Below are 18,294 nucleotides of genomic sequence, written 5' to 3'. Positions count from 1 at the left end.
GAGTCTTGACTCGAGAGAGAACTACTATCCGTGTACTACTGTAAACATGTGAACTACTGCCATTGGATCACAGTTATAAAAGCCCTAAAACATGCTCTATATGGTAAAGCACTAAGACATTATACACAGTATGACTTTCTGTAAAGCTGCTTTGAAACAGTGTGTATTGTAAAATTCTCTATAGAAATAAATTTGACTTGACTTGACAGTAGACCTACCTGGCATCACAGTTACATAAATATAATGTAATATAATGTGTAACAATTATATTAAACTTTTATTTAAGTAATTTTATTCCCTTAATTATTTCCTTAAAAATACTTAATTATCACTGAACACATTCAGTTCGATGTATGTTTGTTAAAAAAAAAAACACACATCTCATTTGTTTTCAGTAAATGACATTTTAATTTAATTTCAATGAATGAACTGAAGCTATGTAACAGTTGCATAAAATTTAATTTTACTTGTTTTTTGTTGTTGTTGTTGTTGTTGTTTTTGAGTGTCTGATTAAATACATCCATCTGGTATTATCTTGTCCATCAAAGAAGGTTTTGGTGACTTTTCTTGCCTCTGTACCTATTCTTTGTTGGGGTTTTCTCTTATTGTATCAGAAAATGTGCTTTCAATTACCATATGTGGCTGAGTAACCTGAACATGAGCAAATGAGGTCAAAGAACTGTTATTCCCATCATCTGCATAAATATTGTGAAATTCTATTACATTTAAGCATAATGTCCAACCAAGGTAAAAAGGTATTGTAAATACTCATATTTCTTTCAGTCATGTGAAAGAAGACATTACACACTGCACTTCAAGAAGTACATTTTCAATTAATGAAATCAATCAATATATCTCTCTCTCTCTCTCTCTCTCTCTCTTTCAGAGAAATAAGGAACACAAGGAATCTGACATTCATCCATCCAGAGGCTTTAAAGAATCTCCCTAATTTACAGTATTTGTGAGCAAAAGACTGTCCACATACTGTCATTTGTTTTGCCTGCACATCATGTTTTGATTTTCTTGTTTTAAATATCTTAGTGAGGTTTATGCATAAATCAAGAAAATAACTTGCCCAAAAAATGCAAATAATAAAATTATTTCTCTGAAATGTATTTTTATCATTCACAGTTTAGCTTTTCACATACACTATATAGCCAAATGTATTGGGACACCCCTCCAAATCATTGAATCCAGGTGTTCCAATCACTTCCTTGGCCACAGGTGTATAAAATCAAGCACCTAGGCATTCAGACTGCTTCTACAAACATTTGTGAAAGAATGGATCGCTCTCAGGAGCTCAGTGAATTCAATCGTGGTACTGTGATAGGTTCATAGGTAGTAGTGAGGTTGAAATTTCCTCACTACTAAATATTCCACAGTCAACTGTTAGTGGTATCATAACAAAGTGGAAGCAATTGGGAACAACAGCAACTCAGCCACAAAGTGGTAGGCCACATAAAATCACAGAGCGGGGTCAGCGCATGCTGAGACGCATAGTGCGCAGAAGTCGCCAACTTAATAGCTACAGACCTCCAAACTTCGTGTTGCCATCAGATTAGCTCAAACAGTGTGTAGAGAGCTTCATGGAATGGGTTTCCATGGCTGAGCAGCTTATCTTACATCAAGTGCAATGCAAAGCGTTGGATGCAGTGGTATAAAGCACGCCGCCACTAGGCTCTAGAGCGGTGGAGACGTGTTCTCTGGAGTGACGAATCACGCTTCTCTGTCTGGCAATGCGATGGACGAGTCTGGGTTTGGAGGTTGCCAGGAGAACAGTACTTGCCTGACTGCATTGTGCCAAGTGTAAAGTTTAGTGAAGGGGGGATTATGGTGTGGGGTTGTTTTTCAGGGGTTGGGCTTGGCCCCTTAGTTCCAGTGAAATGAACTCTTAATGCTTCAGCATACCAAGACATTTTGGACAATTTCATGCTCCCGACTTTGTGAGAACAGTTTTAGGATGGCCCCTTCCTGTTCCAAAATGACTGCGCACCAGTGCACAAACCAAGGTCCATAAAGACATGGATGAGCAAATTTGGTGTGGAGGAACTTGACTGGCCTGCACAGAGTCCTGATCTCAACAAAACTGCCTGACCTCACAAATGCGCTTCTAGAAGAATGGTCAAAAAATTCCCATAAACACACTCCTAAACCTTGTGGAAAGCCTTCCCAGAAGAGTTGAGGCTGTTATAGCTGCAAAGGGTGGGCCAACTCCATATTAAACCCTACGGATTAAGAATGGGATGTCATTAAAGTTCATGTGCACGTAAAGGCAGGTGTCCCAAAACTTTTGGCAATATAGTGTAATTCTATCTTGTCTTTAAGGACAAAATTATTTTTCATATTATTATTTGTGTTATGAGTATGTCCATATCTACAATCTCCAAATTTTCTGTGCTGATTTTGGGTGAAAATCCATGGGATCATGTGGAATGCTTTAAACAAGCTACAGTGCCCTCCACAATTATTGGCACCCTTAGTAATTATGAGCAAAAGCAGCTGTGAAAATAAATCTGCATTGTTTATCCTTTTGATCTTTCATTCAAAAAATTGACAAAATTATAACCTTTCATTTAAGGAAAATAATTGAAAGTGGGGGGAAACTCACATTATGAAATAAATGTTTTTCTCCAAAACACGTTGGCCACAATTATTGGCACCCTTTTATTCAAAACTTTTTGCAACCTCCTTTTGCCAAGATAACAGCTCTGAGTCTTCACCTATAATGCCTGATGAGTTTGGAAAACATCTGACAAGAGATCAGAGGCCATTCCTTCATGCAGAATCTCTCCAGATCCTTCAGAATCCGGCTCCGTGATGGTGCTTCTTCTCCTCAGTTCACTCCACTAATTTTCTTTAGGGTTCAGGTCAGGGGACTGAGATGGCCATGGCAGAAGCTTCATTTTGTGCTCAGTGACCCATTTATGTGTTGGTTTTGATGTTTGTTTTGGATCATTGTCCTGATGGAAGATCCAACCATGGCCCATTATTGGATTTCTAGCAGTAGCAGTCAGATTTTGATTTTTTATCTGTTGGTATTTGATAGAATCCATGATACCATGTATCTGAACAAGATGTCCAGGACCTCCAGCAGAAAAATTGGCCCACAACATTAAAGATCCAGCAGTATATTTAACCGTGGGCATGGGGTACTTTTTATCCATGTGTGCACCAAACCCATCTGGTGGGTTTCCTGCCAAAAAGCTCTTTTTTTAGTTTCATCTGACCATAGAAGCCGGTCCAGTTTGAAGTTCCAGTCGTGTCTGACAACTGAATATGCTGGAGATTGTTTCTGAATGAGAGCAGAGGATTTTTCTTGAAACCCTCCTGAACAACTTGTGGGGATGTAGGTGCTGTTTGATCATTTTTTTAGGCTTTCTGAGACTCAAGACTCAACTAATCTCTGCAATTCTCCAGCTGTGATCCTTGGAGAGTCTTTGGCCACTCAAACTCTCCTCCTCACTTCACATTAGGACGATTTAGACACACATCCTCTTCCAGGCAGATTTGTAACATCTTTAGTTGATTGGAACTTCTTAATTATTGCCCTGATAGTGGAAATGGGGATTTTCAATGCTTTAGCTATTTTCTCACAGCCACTTTCTATTTTGTGAAGTTCAACAATCTTTTGCTGCACATCAGAACTATATTCTTTGGTTTTACTCATTGTGATGAATGATTAAGGAAATTTGGCCTCTGTGTTTCCTCATGTTTATTCTCCTGTGGAACAGGAAGTCATGGCTGGACAATTTCATGTTCATGATCACACTGGTGTGCTAAAAAATGTAAATATGAATGGGAATATAGTTCAGAGATATTTTACTCATAAGAATTTCTAGGGGTGCCAATAATTGTGGCCAACATGTATTGGAGAAAAACATTTATTTCATAATGTGAGTTTCCCCCCACTTTCAACTGTTTTCCTTCAATGAAAGGTTATAATTTTGTGAATTCTTTGAATGAAAGATCAAAAGGATAAACAATGCAGATTTATTTTCACAGCCGCCTTTGCTCATAATTACTAAGTGTGCCAATAATTGTGGAGGGCACTGTATAACAGAGTTGAGAGTACCACACTCTTATTGGTAGCTGAAAGCATGGTCAGTTTAACTACATTATTTAATAAACAATAAACAGTAAATTAATAAGGCAACTACCAATGAGAGTAAGTGGAGCTCATGTGGTCCGTCTACTCTGACATTAGTGTCTGCAACACAGAAATATGTTATGCTGAGCGATCTCAATGTTACCTTTCAAAAGCTATACTCAATGCTGTGCTTGATTCAGAGCTATGGTAACACTTTTTGGTGTGACCAGCTGTGAATGTGTGTGCAACACTTCAATGAAATTGACCTAGAATTGTTATTATTGTTACCTAGAACAGTGACATCATCAGAATGCGCACACGTAAGAGGCTATATATAGATGTGCTGCAGGTGCATCGAAAGGTCTTTCTGTCTTCAGACCATACTGTGTGTGTGTTCTTCTCAAGCTCTCTCTGTTTCTTCTGATAGGAGTTAGATTTGATAGGCAGTGCACAGAGACTTTCTCTCTTTTCACTCTGTCTCACAAGTAAAGGAAAAAGAAAGCAAATATGAGCGATCAACAAAACAAACAGTGTACGTCTCTGTGTTCACGTCCAATGGCTGAATCGGACACACACCAGTACTGTTTTATTTGTTTGGGGGAAGAGCATGCTGCCCTTGCATTGGAACAGGGCGAGTGCGAGCATGAGCTGTTCACAGTTAAGATACTGCTCTCTCATCTCGGTTACTTCCAAGGGCCAGCACCCACTGTTCCACCGTGGGACTCGCGAATGGATCTGGCTGAGACGCATGAGACTGGTTCGTCCCTATCAATCGTGCTCCAGATCCATGCACCTCTTCGGCTTGTGCGAGGGGGAGGGACCACAACATCAGTCTCTCCCCTTCTTTGAAGACCTCCATGACAAGTTAACTCGTTCATGGGGGAAACCTTATAATTCCTGTGTTTTTGTGTCTTCGATGTCAACATATTTGACTATCGTTGTGCTAAGGCATGATAATGCCACAAGTTGAAGAGACGCTCGTGAGCAATCTCTCTCCTGGCTTGGCATCATCATTAAAGAGACCAACACTCCCCACAAATACTCAATGCTTTTCAAGCTGCAGGTCAGGCTGGTGCAGTACTGCACACCATGGCAGTGTTACGGGTGTTACAAGCATACCAGGCTGACCTGTTGAAGGACCTGAGTGCGAGTGATACCATTGGAGAGGCATCTGTGGCTGAACCTCACGGGCATCAAAGATAAGGACAGAGTATTCCTGCTTGATTTGGCGACTGTAAATACAGTTGTCAGCAGGTTTCGGGAGGCGAAGAAACACAGGGGAGCTTTTGTGCAATTCCTTCCTCGCCGCACTCAGGGGAAGGGGCTGCTGGCCACCCAGCCTCACCCCGGTCCTTCCAAACGTGAGGCTCAGAAACAGAGTGTGGCGAGTCGAGCTCCCCCCTCGCCAAGACTGGGGACCGGCTCACCACCCTCAGCAGCCTCCAAAAAGGCAAGACCTCAGGACCATTATATCTATAAAAAATATATATATATATATCCTGATGGTCTTGCACCCAGCCCTGTGGGGGTAGCCCCCTCGGGACGGGGCACATACGGTTGCATGTAAAAGAACCACTTGCAGAATCTGTGAAAATGTGAATAATTTTAACAAAATAAGCGAGATCATACAAAATGCATGTTATTTTTTATTTAGTACTCTCCTGAGTAAGATATTTTACATAAAAGATGTTTACATATAGTCCACAAGACAAAAAAAAGCTGAATTGATTAAAATAAAGCCGGGGGGTGAAAACTTTTGAACAGAATGAAGATGTCTAAATTTTTCTTATTTTGTTGAAATATCTTTTTTTATTTTTTTTTTTTTTTATTTAGTACTGCCCTTTGGAAGCAACAGAAGATACTTGCATGTTTTCCGGAAGACAAATTAAGTACAATTTACCTTCATCTATAAATTCAAAAAGTTTTCACGCACCGGGTCTTAATGCATCGTGTTTCCTTCTGGAGCGTCAGTGAATGTTTGAACCTTTTTTAATAGTTGTGTTTGAGTCCCTCAATTGTCCTCAGTGTGAAAAGATGGATCTCAAAATTATGCAGTCACTGCTGGAAAGGGTTCAAATATGCAAAAAATCCTTGAAAACTGAAGAATCTGCAGGACCTGTAGGATTTTTCTGAAGAACATTGGGCCATTTAACTGCCCAGAACAAACAAGGGACTCATGAACAACCATCACAAAACAAAAAAAAAAAAAAAAAACAGTCGTAGATCATCCAGGTAACCACACACAGTATTAAGAATCAATGGTTCCCAAACTTTTGAACGGGGTTATTTTAATAAATTCAGCTATTTTTTTGTCTTGTGGACTATATGTAAATATCTTTTATGTAAAATATCTTACTCACGACAGTACTAAATAAAAAATAGCATGCATTTTGTATTATCTCTCTTATTTTGTTAAAAATTATTCACATTTTCACAGATTCTGCAAGTACTTTTTCATGCAACTATATATCTACCAGCATCTTCCCGATACCCCCAAGAAATCTCTGTACCATCCCTGCTGCCTCTGGTTTCGGGGGGCAGTGGTTTCCAGCAAAATGTTGGGTGTTCAGTTTCCTGTTGTCGCCCAGTAGCTACTGCACTGCCAGGCATTTCTATGTGGGTTCTAAAAACAGTAGACAGTAGACAGTAGAAATAGGTTACAGAATCCAATGGCGTGGTTGCCTCTACCATGAAGCCAGAGCAGGCACACTTGCTGTCACAAGAGCTGCAATCTCTTCTGATCAAAGGGGCCATAGAACGTGTTCCTCTTCCAAAGAGAGAGTCAGGTTACAATACCCTGAGCAAAGTCAGGCTAGGCCAAGATTGTACTGTTCTTCAGTATCAACAAATGTTAGGTCTCATGGCATCTGCGTCCTTGGTGATCCCTATGGGCCTTTTGCATATGAGACCGTTTCAGTTGTGGCTCAAAGCCAGAGGATGAATCCAAGGGCCAATCCCCGAAGGTAGATAAGGGTTATGCAAGGCAATGGCAAGGCATACTTAGAGTGGGACCCAAGGCTAGAAACCAGGGTCTGAGCCACATAGCGAGGGTATGTAGCCTGCGGCGCATAACCTGTCAGGCTTGGGAGCAGTCTTAGAGGGCCGTCCAGCCCAACAGCCCAAGGGCAGTGGGAGAGTCATCAGCTCAATTGGCACATCAACTGCCTAGAGTTAATGGTTGTATTTCTGGCCCTGAAATACTTCCTCCATCAGCTGAGAGGCTGCCAATTTCCTGGTGCAGATGGATAACACAGCAGCAGTCTCTTACATAAATCACCAGGGAGGTCTGCGTTTGCGCCACCTAAACAAACTAGTGCGGCAGATTTTTCTCTGGGCGCAGGACAAGTTCCTGTCACTCAGGGCAGTATATATAGAGCAGGCTTACTGTCCAGACAGAAAATACCGATGGGGGAATCACTAACTGAGGTAGTGAAACAAATCTGGTTAAGATTTTATGAAGCAGAGGTGGACCTCTTTGCCTCCCAACAGACAGTGCAATGTCCCCTCTACTCTACTGGGTAACTCTCTCTCGCCACTAAACAGACAATTTCACATTGGGTGAGGGATGCTTTTGCTCTTGCCTATGAGGCACGTGGTCAATCTTCGCCAGGGCTCATTCTACTTGGGGAGGGGGTCACCTCCTCTAGAGCTTTGGCGGGGGGTGTCCCCCTGCAGCATGTATGTGATGCGGCAGGCTGGTCCTCTCCACACACATTCATAAGATTTTATAGTTTGGATGTTCATGCCACTCTGGGCTCTCATGTCCTTAAGTCGACATCGCAAGCTCATGTCTGAGACATTTTTCGCGTTCTTGTGAGCACACACTACACAATCGTAAGGGGTCCAGACACCTCCAGTGCTACACTTCATTGCCGCACTGAAGATGTCCAAGGACTGGTCTTCAGACAAAATATCTTGTCGATGCACCTGTGGCACATCTAATTATAGCCTCTGACTCGTGCACATTCCAATGAAATCACTGCAGAGGCTATAAAAGTTCTAGTTCAGTTTCATTGACGTGTTGCACACATATATGCAGGCATGTAATAAAATTAATAGACAACATGATATTATGTTATAGTTTATAAACAAACATTTTCTTGTCCTGGGGTGAGTTTCCTGTATAACGACGTAACTCACTGCTGAACTGGCATACTACAATGCCTCGCTGGAGAATTTAACTTGATAGTTACAGCTGTTTCCTGAAACCGTTGCATTGCAGCACACATCCGTCGTTTGAACCACATTGGTTACATTTTTATGCACCCCACCAAATAACATAAGGGCACTCAAACCAAATGTACAGTTACCTCCAGCAATATGTCTTTGTGGACAGTGCATAAAACAATAGAATGATAACCAGGAGGTGTTGTATTTGCAGAGGCTTATTCAACACAGGCCTCACCATCTTCCCTGACCTGACCAATATCCAGGCTCATGACTCATACTTCCTACTGTGAGAAGTGTTCTAATGCTGCAGTTTTCATACAGAACAGTGTTTTTGAAGGTATTCTTTTTCATTTATTTTTGCTTTTCCTGCAGAGAAATTAGCGATAATCCCTATATTGCTGAAATTCCATCTAATGCTTTTCTTGGCATTACCAATGATCTGCTGTCAGTGTAAGTCTTGTCAAATTCCCTCATTTTCACATTTTTGTCATACTAACAGAGAAAAATGTTTTGAACTGTCATTTGTCTATTTCCTCCATTATTGGCTCTTTTTTTTTAAACTATATAGGGCATATTAGAGGGATTATGTTGATTAAATGAAAAAATCCCTTTTAGCAGAAGGCTATTTGTAAACCTGTTCTAGTTTCTGGTACAATTATAAATGCTTTGCTGTACACTGAGTGACTCAAGCATCTTCATGTCGGCTCTTTAAACATGTTTAAACATATATTGTCAAAATCTGAGCCAAGTATTTGTTATTACTTATTATTATAGTTATTACTGTTGTTATTAGCAAGAAATTTGCATGAGGCCATGACTGTTATTTCTTGCTTTTCATTCAACAGGAGGCTCTACAGCAATGGCTTTACAAACGTCCAACATCATGCTTTCAATGGCACAAAGCTGGACTCAGTGTAAAGTTCTTTATAAAACTTGTATAACACCAAAATGCTTAAAGTTTATCTAAAACCATATAAATGCAAGTTTGATGCACCACATTTATGAAGCATTGATCATTAACAGAATTACCAAAACTTTAACCAAAAATAAAAAATAAATTATATAATTATTTTACTCACCTTAATTTCATTGCAAAATTTTATTTTATTTTTAAAAGAAAATTATTGAAGAATCCTTGCCATACATCATTCCAAAACACCAAAAACAGCAATAAAATAAAATAAAATAAAGCAATAAAAAGCAGACTGTAGCTCACACAATTACTGTCACTAAACTGTCGCTGTATGAGCTGAGGGAATATTGTTTTTGTATCCCACCTGAAAAATTGCCTAAATAATGATATAATTTTCATGTTTGGATGAACTATTCATTCACTTGATTCAATAGTCTGGATAACATGCCATTGTCTTCTCAATCAGTTCCCATGGGAAAAGCATGGAAGCTTGTTCCCACCACGGAATAAAACAATTTAAAATATAATTGCGAAGTCAGAATTGCGAGATGTAAACTCGTAATTGCGAGAAAAAGATCGAAAAGTAGAACCATGGAAAAGTGTAAAGGCCTACTTGAGTAAAGAACACTTTGGGGGGCACTATTACTCACTATTGAGGTTTCACAAATCTGGATACGTGTGTCATTAACCTCTGCTCCTAAGGGTTTTCTGCTGAGAATATGGGATATTAGTGTCAATCCCCCTCATATCTCAATCTCCCTTAGGTTGTAATCTCTTGCTAATGTCTTTGGGCTTTTGCATGTTGACATTGGACTGCTAAACCAGGACAAAGGCACTAATGAAAGTGCAATAGTAAAACTCAATTTCTAGATTGTTAATTTGCTTGTAAAAGTGGGCTCCTCTAGCAAGCCTTGTATTCAGAATTCTAAAAATCCTAAAATGTTTATGTAGTGCAGTGGAGCAGCTGTTAATAGTGTAGTGTAGTTAATAGTATAATTTAGAATAACATTATTGAAGATTTTTAAGAAAATGTGATGCTAAGATATTGTGGCATTTTGCTAAGTGGTTTCTTCCTGGCCCCAAAGAGTCTTTATGATATTCTTGTCCTGTGTGGTTATATCCCTTCTTTAATATAAGTCTGCAGGATGTTTGCCTGTTACTATCTACCATCTAATTTTGCATTTCTTGCAAGCAGCACAGGTATTATTCATTTATATTGCACAAATATTGTGGGAACAATTATCCTACTAAATACTTAAAGGATTGGTTGTGGGATTGTTTGTGCCTTAACAAGCACCACAGAAAAATCTAATATTTACTTGTAACATTTAATGACATTATATATTATCATCCTCAAACTGGACATTTTCACTCCTTTTCTTTCCAGGTACCTGCATAGAAATAAGCTGCTGACAAGGCTAGATGAGAGAATGTTTGCTGGGACTAGCAGTGGACCAATGCTCCTGTGAGTGCCTTTTGTTTCTCCTGAAAGCACTTGAGATTCAGTGTCTGTAGGTCCCTCTGAGATCTTTTATTCAGAGTTTGCAGCCCTTGTCCATAAATGATTTTGTTGTGTTTTGGGGAACAGGTTTCTGAAAAATTATAAGATTAGAAAAGATAATAATTATAAAAAATTATGAGATTTTACTATTATGATAAGAATGTAGAGCTGTTAAAGATGACTTTTAAATATTTGGTATATGTTTTATTAAAAAAGTCATTTAGAGACACTAAAATGCATCAAAACAATACTTTTATTCTTTGACTCTTAATGGAAAACATATTTCTAATGCTTGCACTCTTGGAACATCAAAACAACTGGTTGTTATACCGATTAGACAAAGATTATGTATTATTGTTCAATACAGACTATGTAAAGCTAGCCTACTATTGACTGGTGTTACTAACTTAAAAAAGTGCAAAAATATCTTCTCATCTGAAATTTGTTTTATCTGACTGCTAATGTGGGCCTGCTGAAATCATAGTTCTTTAATAAGTTAATAATGTGGCCCCTCAGCTACCCTCTCAGGAGTCAGATCAGTGTGAAATCATTGCTATGAGGTCACTGGCTAACTATTTCAAAATGACAAAATCAGACAAGCTGGCTGCAAGGTTTTTTTTTATTTTTTTATTTTTATTTTTTTTTTACTTAATTTTAAAGTCATGTTGCACAATACACTCGTTGGAACATCAATTTAAAACAGAAACAACAACAAACTCATATAATCAAACTAAATATTATGTTTTTATTGCATGTCCATGGTCTTAAAAAATATCTTTAGAGGTTGACAAAAAGCCAAGAGGTTGACAAAAGCTTTAGAAAAGCTACTGCTTTTGATTTGGTAAAGTGAAATGTCTTCATATAGAGCAAGATATAACCCTTTAATGTACTGTAATTGTTACATCGACCCATAGACTGAATAAACAGCTGTCTTAATCAGAGCTCCACTGACTGCCCTCCATTATGATGCTCCACCTGAGCTGAGAATCAAATACACTGTTTACATGTAGACCAGATGCCAGATATGAATTCAGTCTCGAACCACATTTTAAAAAGGCTCAGATTGGATGCATAAAAATCTCATCTCATAAAGCTGTTTTGCTGTTTACATACTTTAAGATCAGTGATCAGTGAAAACATCAGAAATGGTTGTTGTTTATGTATATAAGTGTAAAGCGGTTTGTGTCCAGGGAAGAAGGAGGCGGGAACCGGTGAATGTTTCACAAATTTTTGTTTATATAATAAACAAACAATCCAGGCCTGGTTCTCTCTCCTCCACTGTCATCTGCTCCCAGAGCTCCTCCGTGAAAGATACAAGGCTTCTGATATTTAAATACACAGTAGCCTACTAGCGAAAAAAAAAAAAAAAAAATACAATATATAAAATACACACATGAGGTCTTTGGAAGCAGCAATATTAATCCTTTCCAATAGCTATAATTTGAGGATATAATAATCATGTTTTTTTTGTTTTTGTTTTTTTCCACAGCTACACACTGTGTATGTAATTATAAAGTTTACTCAATTCTTTTCCTAGTTCAATGGCCACTTACTTTCATGTCTTTTGGGAGAATTGGTAAAATGTAGGCCTACATGTAAATCTGACAACTCTGATTCTGAATTGCAGCGGCGCCCATCGCCCATTATAGATCAAGTGGTGTTTTAAATAACAATACATTTTACTTACACGTAGGCTTATTTGAGAATGGGAATATCAGATCTTTCATGATATAGTTTACAAGTTTGGAAATGTTTTGAATAAAAAAAGGAAAGTGAAATAAAAAATGTAAAACCAATTTCCTACAAAAGTCACACAGCGCCATTGTGGCTGCAGTGTGTCACATGACAAGCATGATGTGTCGGCAAGGAAATAATAATACATAAAAATGTGAGGTGATCATTGCCTCCAGATTTATTTATTTAATTGAAAAATGAAAAATAAAAAACAAAAAAAATTTCACCTTTCCCATTCATTTTCAATGCGGGGTCCATTCCAACCCAGAAGACTTTTTTTTTTTTTTACCTACCTTCAGAACAACTGAATCAAGTGTGTGTGTGTGTGTGTGTGTGTGTGTGTGTGTGTGTGTGTGTGTGTGTGCACGCTCTTTTTTGTGACATATCAGGACACAAATTTGTATAATGACATGGGTATGACATAGGTATTACAAGGACAGGGTGACTTATGAGGACATTACCCCATGTCCCCATTTTTCAAAAGGCTTATAAATCACACAGAATTAGTTTTTTGAGAAAGTAAAAATGTGCACAGTTTTCTGTGATGGGTATTTTTAGGGGTAGTGTAGGGGGATAGAAAATACAGTTTGTACAGTATAAAAACCATTACGTCTATGGAATGTCCCCACAATTCACAAAAACAAACGTGTGTGTGTTTGGATAGATAATGTAACAAAAGTCACAAAATCTCTCCCACTGAGATGAAGGGAACATTTTTTTAATGAGGGAAACATCAAAGGCCATACAAGGGTTAAAAAAAGTCTGTTTTTTTGTTTGTTTTTTCTAATTAGTGATGTTTCAGAATCGGCTGTCATTTCCCTCCCAACCAGAGGCTTGGAGTCAATTCGTGAACTCTGTGCTCGGAATGTCTGGGCCCTCAAAAAACTACCACCGATCAAGACCTTCAGACACCTAATTACAGCAGACCTGACCTACCCCAGCCACTGCTGTGCATTCAAGAACTTGAAGAAAAAAAGAGGGTTTGTGGCTTTGATTATTCATTGCAATAATCGAGAATAAGAAAATATGAGTGTTTGTTACATGAGTAAAGATCTGTAGTATTTTTGACTACGACTGAACTGTCGTGTCACATAATTGGTTGTCTAATGTTATGAAAGATTTTAAATATTAAGCTAGTTTTAGTGATAATGCAAAAAGCTTTAAGACCTTCCTTTTAAAAGTGTATTTTCTAGCATGCAAGCATAAGGATTTTTGCTCTTTGGCAGGTACTTAGAGGACATCATTTGTAACCTGACTGCTAGGTATAATCAACTTCAAAAGAGATCTGTTGGAACTTTTAAATTTCCTGGCCTGTACAGCAGCATGGAACCTGGCATTGACTCAGGAGATAACATCTTCAGAGACACCTACGACCACCAGGACTTTTACAGCAGCCTGCATTACCACACATACTTTGGTGGACACCCAGATGATGATGTGGGCTTTGGTGAAACACTGAAGAACCCCCAGGAAGACACCAGCCATGAGTTTGACAGTCGCTATGACTACATTGTGTGTGAGGAGGGAGAGGAGGTTGCCTGTTTCCCTGCTCCTGATGAGTTCAACCCTTGTGAGGACATCATGGGTTTCAGCTTTCTAAGAGTATCTGTGTGGTTTGTCAGTTTGCTTGCTGTGTTGGGCAACCTGTTTGTACTGTTGGTGCTGCTCACCAGCCACTACAAACTGTCTGTCTCAAGGTTTTTAATGTGCCACCTGGCCTTTGCTGACCTTTGCATGGGCATTTACCTGCTGCTCATTGCTTCCGTGGACCTCCACACACGTTCTGAATACTATAATCATGCTATTGATTGGCAAACAGGTCCAGGATGCAACCTAGCTGGGTTCTTCTCCGTCTTTGCTAGTGAACTGTCGGTCTACACACTGACCACTATTACCCTGGAACGCTGGTATGCCATCACCTATGCCATGCGGCTGGACCGTAAGTTGCGTCTGTCCCATGCCTCAATCATCATGCTAGTGGGCTGGATCTTTTGCCTCATATTGGCTCTTATGCCTCTCATTGGGGTCAGCAGCTACCAGAAAGTCAGCATTTGTCTTCCCATGGACACCCAGACACTTGTAGACCAGATCTACATCCTATGTGTACTTGTTCTTAACATCCTGGCTTTTGTAGTCATTTGTGCATGTTACATCAAGATCTATTGTGCTATTCACAACCCAAGTCATCAGTCTGCCAACAAAGATACCAACATTGCCAAACGTATGGCTGTACTCATCTTTACTGACTTCCTCTGCATAGCACCCATTTCAATGTATGCTATTACAGCTGCGTTGCACCACCCACTCATCACTGTGTCAAACTCCAAGATCCTCTTGGTGCTTTTTTATCCTCTGAATTCCTGTGCTAACCCTTTCCTCTATGCTATCTTCACCAAGGCCTTCCAAGGAGATGTCTTTATACTGCTCAGTAAAGTGGGTCTCTGTCAACGTCGGGCTCAGCTGTTCCGAGGTCAGACTGTGTCTTCGAAGGCAAGCAGCAAAGGAATCACCAGACGTGAGAGGGAGCAAACAGGAGCCAAGGAGACCCCTGTTTCCCTTCTAGAATATCCAGGCAACCCACCAGCCACCCAACAGCACGAGGACAGTGATGGGCAGGACACTTGAAGCCTACAATATATATGAGTCCAGGCAACAACAACTGGAATGTAGGCTGGAGTCCAATAAACTAAATTGCAGCACAGAAAATTAATGAATTACTTGAAAGGTCTGCATTGAAAAAAATTAGTGAATTTTAGTTTGTATATTTAAAGGTGCAATAGGACATTTTCGGAGAGGCTAGCAAGCAGAGCTAGCTTTCAAATCATAAGATCACACCCTTCCTTCAGAGTGTCTCAAAGCCACGCCTCCTCCAAAACACATGAAGGCACACACACACAGCTGCTCTTGGCAAAGCGTCACAAGAGATGGCGTTAAACTACCTCATGTCTCAAAGCACATAACATTACAATAACGTAATGAACGCAAACAACTTAGTGAGCTTATACCTGACTGCTGCACATTGATTTCGATGTTGATACATGGAAACGCTTAATTCCGAGTCTGAGGACATGAACAGCTCCCGTTAGAACGTCACGGGTTGCCATCTCTTAATTATGGTAGTTATGACGTGAACGCAGCTCAAACTTGTTGTTTTGATCTGGTAGGAACTGTAAAAGGTGGCTGCTGTTTGTTTGCGGTGCTCAGTGACTGCGTGACTGATATCTTTCTACATAAACTCTGCACAGCATGAAACGCGCTGATGACGTATGATGTCTGCGCAAACAGGGTGCATGAGGGTATGTAAAAACATATGTTGACAGGCAGGTAGGACATCGTATTATTTCATTCGGACTGAATATAATGATTGGATGAGCATTTTATGGTACTTTGCATTCCACAGATGATAAATATTTATAAAAATACATTTTGACCATTTAACATAGTGATTGCTATCAGGATATGAGGAGACTTTCAACCAGTTTAACATTATTATTGCACCTATTGCACCTTTAATATAGTATGCTGAACTGGTAAAAGTCATTGCTTGATCATTGGGCTTTGTTCATTTAACACAAGCATAACAAAGTGTGAAGAACCACTGGTGGTTGTGGAATCTAAAGCCTGTTTAACACCACACACAAAAGCAATGCATAGTTATTCCAGCACCCATTTTAACAACTAACAAATCATTTAAACTATGTGTATAAGCAGCACAATCATACAAGCATAGATGAAAACAGTTTTGTCACTGAGCCTATTTTTGCAACATTACTTGACTTTTTTTCAAACAATGCATGCACAAGTGCCACACACACAAAAAAACACAATTGCCGGTTTGACAGACAAGGCTTAAGCCTTGTCCCAGACTAAAATGCACATTTGAGCTCTCTTAACTGAAAGCAATTTGCACTGACATATCTTAAAATATGTCAGTGCCATTGTTTTGTCCTAAGACACACACCAGTAATGTATTTTTCTAAGGCACATTTATAAAAGCTATTTAAATGTTCTAATTGAAGTAAGGTCTGGCTTAATTTAAACCCTGTGAAACCAGGCCTATTTGTTTTTTACTCTATTCAGTAAATTTGACTGAATCCAGATTATTTAAACTGCTCTTTGTTGTTCCATTCTGAGTAGATTAATTGTCATTTGAATGTATTGCTACCCCTCATCATGCAAATTAGATTTCACAATCAAGATTGTAACAATTTTTAATGACCCAACTGCAATAACCATCTTATAATTCATGGCTGAAACTAAGAAAGTATATTTTCTGTATAGCATTGCTTATGCACAGTGTGTGAGTGTGTTATGTGAAACAGGCTTAATGGACATTGTTGCTAAGCTTCATGTTCTTGTAAAATAAGAGCTTGCATGTAGATTTGTTGATGTGGGCTTAGATATTGTTTTTTTAGCCTGTAGCACTGTTTCTAAACTGTAATGTTGACTTTGAAATCACAAAACATCTAAATACATTTAAATTCATGTAATTTATCTTCATATGTAATTGAGTTAAAAATAAAATATGCCACTTCTATGTATTTAAAGGTGATGCATGGTAATTTGTTTTGGTGTTAAAATTATTCATATTATTCCAAGCTTCCAAGCTCTAATTTTATAATATAAGCAATGAGCCTTTGGAAAACCCATTGTAAATCCTGAATAGTGTAAACTGAAACTGTGTCGCTATTAAAACTTTATTATTTTTGTTTGAGCAGCCGACATAGCCACTCTGGGTCAACCATTGATTTGTGCCGGGACTATCTATTTGTCTGACTAATTACAAACAGGAGGAGTGTTTGTGAAACTTCTTCAACATTGGTCATTATTTTTGTAATTCCATGTGGCACAGAAATGGCACATTTCATCTTATTTATATTTAGACATGGTGTGAAACAATGGTTCTCAACCAGGGGGCCTCAGCAAACTTCCAGGAGAGCCCCAATACGTCTTGCAATTTTCTCTGTGTCATTTATAAATGATGATACACCATAGAGTTAAATAATTGTATTTAAAATATAATAATAATATTCAACCAAAAAAAAATTTATGTTTTAGTATTATCATTTGATACCCCTTCAGCCAAATTCAAATTAAAATCTGCCATGCGCTTGATATTTTTGGCAACAAGGAAGTGTAGACATGAGTCACATACTGTCAAGGCTCCATTGTGAGATCATTTTAGACTAGGAAATACATAGAAAACACATTTGGATGTACAATGATATTTTTTGAAATATTTTTTGTACAATTGATATTTTTTCTACCATTTTTTGGGGTAATTTTAATACATATTTTGTAAAATCAATAACTCAAAGACCAAAAATCAGTTTCTTCCAGATGATACATATTTTATGTGTAGCTGCCACTATTGTTCTTTACTGGCAGGCAGTATAATAGCCTTTTTGCATATGCTCTCAGAAAATACGGTTGTAATAAGAAAGGAAGAAGTTGAAGATCAAGGAGGATAGAAGCAGTCAGGGCCGTCCCTTGGACTGCACGGGGCCCTACGGCAAACAGACTGGGGAGGGAATTACACCCCATCTGCCTCATAGAATGTTGAATAAAAAATTGTTTGAATATTGTAACATTGTATTGTATGTTTATTGTGCAGAGAAACAAGAATCAAAGCTTGAGCATATCAGATTTGATTAGGTAATCTGTATGAAATGAACGGTACAATATTTCCACCCTGTTAGGATATGCTCATGATTGTACGACAATAAAAACCCATTACTCATGGTTTCTTTTTTTACTTTCTTTCTGCATAATGTCATGGTATGTGATCACAGGAGGAAGTAGGCAGGAGAAGCAGGTTTCAAAAGAACTCAAAGGTTTAATGATAAATCAAAACAGGCAAGTAACACAGCCAAAATACAAACAGCAGAG

The 18,294-nt window shown here is 38.7% G+C and overlaps 1 protein-coding gene across 5 annotated transcripts in view; it reads left to right on the top strand.

Moving 5' to 3' along the window:
- The window catches only part of tshr (thyroid stimulating hormone receptor), a 43,213-nt gene extending 25,223 nt beyond the window's left edge, over positions 1-17,990 (top strand). For 2 of the 5 annotated variants that reach the window (XM_048179591.1, XM_048179590.1), the window contains 6 exons: positions 8,469-8,543; positions 8,630-8,707; positions 9,103-9,171; positions 10,558-10,635; positions 13,197-13,385; positions 13,632-17,990. In XM_048179591.1, the coding sequence (XP_048035548.1) occupies positions 10,601-10,635; positions 13,197-13,385; positions 13,632-15,030 (1,623 nt within the window). In that variant the 5' untranslated portion in view covers positions 8,469-8,543; positions 8,630-8,707; positions 9,103-9,171; positions 10,558-10,600 and the 3' untranslated portion in view covers positions 15,031-17,990. Of the gene's footprint in view, positions 1-6,508; positions 8,544-8,629; positions 8,708-9,102; positions 9,172-10,557; positions 10,636-13,196; positions 13,386-13,631 lie in introns of those variants that run through there. The other 3 variants (XM_048179589.1, XM_048179592.1, XM_048179588.1) reach the window with 2 other exon arrangements.
- The last annotated feature ends 304 nt before the right edge of the window (positions 17,991-18,294 follow it).

The sequence above is a fragment of the Megalobrama amblycephala genome, unplaced genomic scaffold (genome assembly GCF_018812025.1).
Source record: "Megalobrama amblycephala isolate DHTTF-2021 unplaced genomic scaffold, ASM1881202v1 scaffold253, whole genome shotgun sequence".
NCBI classification, from domain to species: domain Eukaryota; kingdom Metazoa; phylum Chordata; class Actinopteri; order Cypriniformes; family Xenocyprididae; genus Megalobrama; species Megalobrama amblycephala.
Note: the sequence above shows the minus strand (reverse complement) of the source record. Positions and strands in the feature narration are given on the sequence as shown.